This window comes from Myotis davidii, unplaced genomic scaffold (genome assembly GCF_000327345.1).
Source record: "Myotis davidii unplaced genomic scaffold, ASM32734v1 scaffold125, whole genome shotgun sequence".
In the NCBI taxonomy this organism is placed as follows: Eukaryota; Metazoa; Chordata; class Mammalia; order Chiroptera; family Vespertilionidae; genus Myotis; species Myotis davidii.
Window position 1 is genome coordinate 881,708 of NW_006299390.1, and position 9,422 is coordinate 891,129.

The 9,422-nt window shown below is 35.4% G+C and overlaps 1 protein-coding gene across 2 annotated transcripts in view; it reads right to left on the reverse strand.

The window, feature by feature from the left end:
- BCAP29 (B-cell receptor-associated protein 29) overlaps window positions 1-9,422 on the reverse strand; it is a 37,562-nt gene that overhangs the window by 17,633 nt on the left and 10,507 nt on the right. For both annotated transcript variants that reach the window (XR_001515759.1, XM_006774864.2), the window contains exons 4-5: window positions 8,591-8,726; window positions 3,741-3,849 (exon numbers count right to left, since the gene is read on the reverse strand). Coding sequence is in view for 1 of the 2 variants with exons in the window: in XM_006774864.2 (XP_006774927.1) it covers window positions 3,741-3,849; window positions 8,591-8,726 (245 nt within the window). In the remaining variant the exon portion in view is untranslated. The remainder of the gene's footprint in view (window positions 1-3,740; window positions 3,850-8,590; window positions 8,727-9,422) is intronic.

Genomic DNA, 9,422 nt, shown 5'->3' on the forward strand with positions numbered 1-9,422 from the left:
AAGGAATGGGAATTCCACATGTAGTACAATCATTTTTAAAATCATATTTACTTTTACCACTGCCTGGATACATGCAATGATTAAATGGTACATATATCTTCCCATAATAAGAATAACACTGAGGAGGTATTTATTTATAAGAATAAGTACTGCAGCGATCCTAAAAGACTCCTTTGAAGTCAATGTCCTTGAACATCAGAAGGTTTTCCACTCATACAAGATCTATTTTATTATGAAAGCTTGTGAGCTTTGTAAATTCTTCAAAGCTTCAGTTCTCATTTTGCATGCTAGTGCCCTTCCCCAATTACTCCACACACTGGGACATCAGTTTTATTGTTAAGCAGATCATTAAAATTGACCGATCAGGCAGGTCCTTTCACCTGACTAACTTAGTAAATTAGGTGTTTTGGGACATGCACACACTAGGGTCCTATTACTTCACTGAAGCACAAGTAATTTACTAACTCTGAGCAAAATCTGAATTGGTACTACGGAGAGAGTGTTCCTAATACCTGTTTTTGGAATGCTAGTTTTCCAATTTGGGGCGGACCAGCTTAAAGAAATATTTATATCTATGCTTTATTTTTACTAATACACTTTGGTGAAAATGTTTTACTTAGATTAAAGAAATACCAAGGGTAAGACAAATCATTTTACCCCTATTAAAAAATAGACAAGCCTACCTGGTGTGGCTTAGTGGCTGAGTGTTGACCTATGAACCAGGAGGTTAACAGTTTGATTCCTGGTCAGAGCGTATGCCAGGGCTGTGGGCTTGATCCCCAGTAGGGGGCATGCCGGAGGCAGCTGATTGATGATTCTCTCTCATCATTGATGTTTCTCTCTCTCTTCCTCTCCCTTCCTCTTTGAAATCAATAAACATGTATTTAAAAAAGATAATAAGCCACATTACTTTCCTACTCAATTGTCAAGTATAAAATAACTTTCTGAAACATTTGTTAAGCACTGCCAGCCTTTATATTCTCAATCTTTAGAAATCAGTGAATATTTTTGAATGCTACTACGTCCAAAGAATGGTGCTTCTAAATTCATCCAAATCTGGTACTACTTGTTTATGTAATTTCTTAATTCTAGCCTTCATAAATTTGGCTGGTTTAGGTCAAGAGAACATAGCCAAGGATATACCTCCTTTAGAAATGAAACTTTGATCTTCTCAAGGTTATTATCTAAAATAATAACTTTGGGTAAGTAAAATGTATTCATAAAATACTACACACCTTGCAGAAACCAAATAGGACGTACTCAAACAGGTAAAATCTGCTTTTACCTCAACACTGATTCACGTTGAAAGTAGCTGTGCAGTCTACACTTCAAACACAGGAGCTGGCATCTCCTGTTATCAGATTATAAATACAATGCCTATATTATCGAAGAGTTAATATTCTCCAAACATCTGAAATGTCTCTTAAAGAAATATTGTGTTTCTTTATGTTAACCTAAAATAATATTGAGTTTAGAGAGTTACATCTCAGACTTGTGAAGTTAAGCTCAGGGTTGAGAGGTGTAGCAGGGCACACAACCTATTCCCGTCTGTCTTTCATTTTTATACTATCCTACTAACAACATCAGAAAAAGGATTGTTGGCAGATGTGAAAAAAAAGCAAGATTTTAAAATAATTTTTTAAACTAATAAAAGGTATTTTGAAAATAGTCCTTTGCATTCTTCAGAAGGATTAGCAGCAATATTTTGTGTTGGGTTAAAGAAGAACACAGTTTCTGTTCTGAAATGTTTAATGTAGAAGGTAGGTGATTACTAAATTTATTTTTATACAAATATTAAAACTTCTTGATCATGTTCAAAATCTTTTGGAATTGCAGAAGAGCCAACAGTAGCAGCTATGACAAGATTTTGAAATTAGGGCTATACTTCTCCTACCATATATTATACCACCTTGACCAGAGGAGTAACTTATTTTTTAACTTACTGCCTCTAAAGAATTTTCTGATTTACTTTCTAAACTTTAAATAAGAAGTAGGAAAGTTATTACATTTTCAATATTGTATTAAATATCCTATTGATTTTTTTTAATGGAATTAGCTTTTCCCTTCAGATTTTTCCATCTCAAATTCAAAGGCCCGGCTGGTATGGCTCAGTGATTGACCCAGAGGTCACAGTTCAATTCCTGGTCAGGGCACATGCCCAGTTGTGAGCTTGATTCCCAGTAGGGGGCATGCAGGAGGCAGCCAATTGATGATTCTCTCTCATCATTGATGTTTCTGTCTCTCTCTCCCTCTCCCTTCCTCTCTGAAATAAAAATACCTATATATATATTTAAAAAACCACAAAATATCTTGATGAAGAAAACTCTACACAAAGAATATAAATGCATAATCAATTTGCAAGTTATATTACAGAGAATTTCTATTATACTTAGGCCTATTTTAAAAATCTAAATTTACAAATGGCATAAAGTAGGTCCTTCATTCAGTCACTGAACATTTTCCAATTTATCTCCAACATAAAGTAATGGAAGAGACTTAAAATTGGAGAAGGCCTATACATTGATCATTACTTTAGCTCTGAATGACTGAGAGGTTCCCCAATGTCTGGATAACATCAGGGAATAACTTTTATGCAGAAATGTTCACTGGGATCAAGCCACAAACTTTTAAACAGAATTTCCTGGTATGACATTGGAGTTGGGGTATCCAGTTTTCTGTGCTATGTGATTGCAGGCAATAATAATTTGACTAAAAAGAAGAAAATACTATTGGAACTATTAAAAAAAACAAAAACAAAACAAAAAATGACCCAGCCATGTGGCTCAGTGGTTGAGCATTAACCCATGCACCAAAAGGTCACAGGTTCGATTTCCAGTCAGGGCACATGCTGAATCCCAGCAGGGGACATGCAGGAGGCAGTTGATCCATGTCGAGGCATTGATGTTTCTATCTCTCTCTCCTTCTCTCTTCCTCAGGATAGCTGCCTTGAGAAAAAAGAAGTTGGGATGCTTTACCCAAGTCCTCATTGCCATGTATTTAGAAATGACAAATTCAAATTCTCAGCTGACATCCAGATTTTTCTTTCTCTATGCCAACCTATCTTTTTCAAGGAATGCTTTCCTTATTTCTGGCAGATAGGAAATATTAGGGCTTGAGATTAGCAATATACTTTCTTTAAAAAAAATTTTTTAATCCTCACCCAAGGATATGTTATTAATTTTTAGAGAGAGAGAAACATCAATGTGAGAAACACTCATCAGCTGCTTCTTGTACATGCCCAGACTGGGACCAAACTGCAACCTGGGTATGTGCCCTGATCAAGAATCAAACCCGCAACTTTTTGGTGTACAGGATGACCCTCCAACCCACTGGACACCCAGAACCAGGGCAGCAATATACTTTCTTATAACCAAACTGTCCACCTGTGATCACTTCTTTTAAAGGAGCAATATACTGTAATGGAAGAATGTGATTTATTTTCCAATAATGTGTTCACAAGCAACTTTTTAGGAACATAGCTCTTTTGCTAAGGTAAGAACATCTGTATTTACAACACAGATCTGAAACACCTACATGTTTTTCTGTATAACACAGCATGTTTCTCTTGGCTGAAACAATGTTTTATCTTCATATTTGAGCAGGAATTTATAAATAGGTCGCTCGTGGTATTTCAGTCAAAAGAACTATTTAGCCATTAGATTTGTTTTAGGGAAAACAGTGAAGTGTAACAGCATAAAATATCATGTTCTTTTTGCTTTGGCACATGCACACAAAGTTACCATCTGAAGTCTTCTTTAGTTCAGTTTTCAGTTTTTCCTTGTCTTCTACCAGTTTTTTATTTTCTGCTTCCAAAATGTGTTCCTCTTCCTTGTTATAGCTTTTCAAGAGCTATCAGAAAAGAGAGTTATAGAAGTGAGCTTAGATTGCAATAGTCAGACATTCTTCCAGGAAATGGTCTGAGTAATGTATTTAAAATTATTGGTCTTTATTTTATGCTTTGTCTTTTTCGTATTTTATAATTTTCTACAATGGAATTCTGCTAACATAAAGTGATATTTGGCAAACACAAATAAATTTCTCCTTACAGTGGTTAAAATCTCAAATGAAAATAAGAGGTTCTGGTTGGGCTATGATTAAAGTCGTATTTTCAAAAGTATTTAGGTAAATAACGTGCATATATTTTTATCAACTAAATGTAATGAAAATCCAAGTTAAAAAAACACAGTTCTAAGGCTATTAATAAGGAGATCATTATATTCCAGTTACAGAGCTGCAACCTGGGTTACTCAGACTATTTTCAAAAAATCTTTATTGTTCAAAGTATTACATATGTCTCCCTTTTTACCCCTCATTGACCCCTTATAGCCCGCCCTGCCCCACACCCCAGGCACAGACTACGTTTATAAAGGTGGATTTGTAAGAGAAGAATATAATGTTGTCAGGGGGAAGTGAGTAAGTAGAAAATCTAAAGGACATCTCTATGCTTGGAAAATTCTATCTAATTTTCATTGACCAGTCTCCAAATTAATTTTATTCAGTTAATTCTTTATGATGCGCTTCATATTTTAAAATCTATTCTGGCTTTTAAAATGTTTATGTTTCTAGCTTATCCTTTCTAGGCAAGAAAAATTAAAATCTGAACAGTATGGTAAAATATCTGACTAAAATAAAACATAATTGTGGTGAAAGCCTGGGGTGGGGTGAGAACCAGGTAGAGGGATACAAGGGGGGGGTGGGGGGGGGAGAATGGGGAACATCTGTAATACTCTCAACAATAAAGATAAATATAAAAAATTTAAAAACCTTAAAAAAATAAATAAAATAAAAACATAAGGGAGTAAAATGTCATGATCTGTATGTCTGGATGGAAACTACCATTGTTAATAGACTAAGAAGTTGACATTGTAAAGAAATTTTAAGAAATTTAAGTTACTGAGAGGGGAAATTAGTATTTGAAAAATAAAATATGTATACACTGTCATGGATTATTTAACTGAAGTGCAACAACCTGATACTGACACAGTCCATAAGTGAAAAAGCAACATTAGGACAATTTTAAACAGACTGACATAGAAAAGAATTTCTATTGCAGATGGTTCCTTTTCTAATGTAAGCTGGTATATTCAACAAACAAAATGTTCTACTGAGCACTGACTACATGCAAATTTTTACAATAGTTGGGTTATAAAGGATAAACATGTAAAAGAAATATGATCCCTGCTCTCAGGTAACTTCAATTTAGTGAAAAGGATGAGACAAGAGCATACTGTAGCACAAGATCAAATACAGTACTTTTGTGTTATAAGAGAGATTAGGCAGCTCAGGAGGAATTAAAACTCTACTAAGTATATTATATAAGCCCAGTAAATTGTTTTTAGGAGATAAGAAGACTGAAATACACACAACTGAAGAGGACTTTTACTTACAAAATTAAAAAAAAAAAATTTAAATTAAAGAGCAAAAATAAGACCAAAAATTTTTTCTTCAAATCTCTATGAATTTGTTGCCCATATTCAAATTCTAAACAATCCTCATTGTTGCTTCACTGCTTTTAGGTCACAGAGTCTCCAGTAATTGGAAGGGAACCATGGAGTTGTAGGAATGTTTATTACACTGACTGCTTAAATTATTATGCCATTTACTTGGAAAAGTTGGATTTGTGCTGGTCTTGTAAATAAGCTTTCATTACTGCACCTGTAAACTTGTCCGAATCTATTATGTGTGACTTGATGCTGGAGAAACTGAAATATGAAATTCAACAGCTACCAGCTACAATCACGCATGTATTCACTGTCCTACATACCTTATCCCATCTTGGTAAGGGACTTGAAAAAAAAAAAACTGGTCAGAAGCTCCATCACTGTTGTTATTTTAAAGCAATTAAAAATTAATTGGTCTTTCATAATTATTTCATTTAATTAACTGAATATCAGAACACAGAAGGGTCTCAGGCACCATCAAAAGGTACATAATAGGCTAGCATCCAAGCGAAGGGACAAAACAACTTAGTTAAGAGTGGATTCTTAGTTTTATCACTTAGTGGAATGATTTTGTGCAAGCCACTTAACATTTTTGTGCCACCACTTCCTCATGTGTAAAATGCACATAATAACAGTATCAACCTCATGGGGTTATTGAACAAATTAAGAGTTAATACCGCACTGTAAAGCATTTGAAGTGATACCTGGCACCCGTTAGCTATTACTTATGACCTTGAGGCCCAGAACACATGAGGTGACTTGCCCTAAGTAACAATGCTCATTATTTGGTAGAGTTGGGACTAGTACCTAAGTCTCTTAGATCCCAGGGTAATATATTTTCCATTAGGTAATGTGTCTCTGATAGAGAGTGAAGAGGTGTTTTAGCAATTTTATCCTTCTTTAACTAGTATTTAAAAACCTATTTGAATGAAATATCTTGAAATAAAAGTCATCTTTGACATTCTGACCTAAGGCCTTTCTTGGTCACTTAGATGCACTTTGGGCACTGACAGAGTTTATGTCCAGTTCACAGACTTTCTCTCCACTGTGTACTGATTTCAGCCCAGCATACCTGTGTATCTCTAATGATCTAATACCACTGATTGGGTCAGAGATACGCAGGAAGCAGGGAACCAGGACAGCATGGAACCAAAAGTAAGAAAAACAACAGAAGAAAAAAATTGTGGAGGATCAAAGAATCAGTAGTCATAAAATAAACTTCCTTGCAATAGTAACTGGGTCTGCAAACAATTCCAAAAATGTTTTGAGGAAGATGCTTTCTTTGAAGGACAAGACTAATTTAACTACATTAATTATGATGTATATAAGAAAAATAATAGTACCAAAACTTTACAAAAACACTTTACATTTCCTTAGAGCTGAAGAGTAGGAAGAAAATAACTAAAGGATAGGAGGAGTAGCTACCACTCATCAATCTGACATGATGGGCATAATGTTAAATCAAGATAGGCACACGGTTAGACGACAAAGACAAGGCTGCGTGCTGTGAGGTCAGCCTTCATATTAACTAAAACTTTGAGGATTTTGTTTTCTTTTTACCACTGGGAAATAAGATCAAATGATAGAAAATGAAGCAAATAATATTAAGGTACAACATGAGGCTCATTCTGTTGCTGAAACAGTCTCTCCCAAAAAGGCAAAAATAACCGATAGCTTGCTTTTATATTCAGAAAAATCAACAGCTTGACTTCCCAGACCTGTATTTACTACAAAGGGAAATTTACATGACTTCTGTGAATCAGTGCCTTTTAAAATAGAACAAAACAGAGTAAAAAATAAACTAATGCTTATTCTCTAAAAGTTTCCTTTAAAGATGCTGGATACAACTAAGAAACACTTTTTAATTCTATTTCGATAAAAATACCTTTTTGACCCTGGTTGGTGTGGCTCAATTGGTTGGAGTGTCTTCCCATACACCAAAAAGTTGTGAGTTCAATTCCTAGTCAGGGCACAAACCTAGGTTTTGGATTCAGTCCCCAGTTCGGGTGCGTCCAAGAGGCAACCAATTGATATTTTACTCTCACACTGATCTCTCTCTCTCAAAAATCAATTAAAAAAAACAAAAAATTATATACCTTTCTGTTGTAGTGAAAATAAGGTAGACATCAACAAATGTAAAAGAGGGTTTTGAGTAGGTGACCATGACACTGCAGCACCAAGCAGAATTTTTTGAAATGAGTTTTGACTTATTTAATAGGTTTTAGGAAGTTTTATATTGTACTCTGCAATACCTAACTCATTTAGATTTGATGAAAGGTGGTGCTTATAGTTCTTTCTATAAGAGGCTAGGCTTTAGGACTTGGATAAGGATTTGAATTCTCTGTCAGACTTTTTACATAAATACAACTTGGTCTAACATATAATTGATTGTTTGCATTTCATTAATCTACAATAGGGAAATAATCTTATTGCATTATTTTAGGAATGCTTTCTTTGAGAAAATCTGTTTTGCATCTGATTGGTTCCACTGATTCTTTTTATTGAAAAGCAGAATTAGCAAAACATGGGGATTAATCTGAACAGAAAACCACTTACATGTGAGATCTGAGTTCTAAATTTTAAAATTAAGAAAAAAAAATGCCCAAAGTAATTTTGTATCTTTCCTTTTTTCCATTTGTTCTTCTGTTTCTCCCTCCACATTCCCCACCCCACAAGCTCCTTGGCCTCAGAGGGAGTGTTCAGGGGTCCTGGACATGGAGATGTTCTCCTTTCCCATCTAACTGGTTCTTTTTAAAAAATATACATTTTTATTGATTTCAGAGAGGAAGGGAGAGGGAGAGAGACATAGACACATCAATAATGAGAGAGTATCACTGACTGGATGCCTCCTGCATAGCCCCTACTGGGGATCGAGCCCACAATCCAGGCAAGTACCCTTGACTGGAATCGAACCTGGGACCCTTCAGTCCACAGGCAGTGCTCTAACTAGTGGGAAACAAGATCGAGCCCACAATCCAGGCAAGTGCCCTTGACTGGAATCGAACCTGGGACCCTTCAGTCCACAGGCAGTGCTCTAACTAGTGGGAAACACATGGCCAGAGCAAGCAAATGCTCTTTTTGAAAAACAATATACCACCCCTTGAGAATATTAACATTTACACAAATTTTTAAAAAGAATATTTAAATACCTGTTTCAGTTTTTCATTCTCTTTCATGAATTTTCTGGCAGCCTCGTTAGTACTTTCTGCTTGATTTTTAAGTTCTCCTTTGTTTGACATTTCATTTGCCAGCTGAGTAATAAGGGTAACCAGACGTCTCAATACTCTAAGAAAATAAAAATAAAAATGTTAAAATAAATAGTCTTGGTCAAACAACTCTTATTTAGGTATAGTGGTAGAGAGAGATGATGGTTAAAGAGGACATATTAAAAAAAAATCCAAGTCTTCCAGTCAAAACACGCCTGTGTCTCATTCATTTAGAATCTTTGTTAGAAGACTAGCATTTGGAATATAGATTCAATAGTACTTAGTAATTTAATAATTTTCTTTGTAGAGGCCTCTAGGCAGGAGGAGTAGCAGAAACAGGATTTCAGACAGTGTGGCAGGGCCAGTTAGAAGTCCTCCCCCCACCCCTCCCCTTTCAAAATTTGCTATTTGAAGAACATTGTATGAGGCTGGTCATGCCCCCAAACTGCTCATTCACATTTATGGGTAACTCTCATTGTTAGAAGTAGTAACTAATATCTCTAATTATTCACTCAACAGACATTTCCTCAGGAACTGCTAAGTGTTAAGCACTGCTTTAGGCCCTGGGAACATAGCAAGAACTGAGACAAAGTCCCTGTTCTCAAAAGGTTCTATGTGGAGAAGCAAGAGTTAAAATGAATGAATGATATTCCAAAGAAAAGTATATATACATTCTATGGGAGTGTGCAAGAGGAGACCTACTTACTTTGGGGGAAGTGGTGGTCACAGAGGCTTCCTTTAGAAAGAGACTGAAGGATGAAAAGTTAGCCAGGGA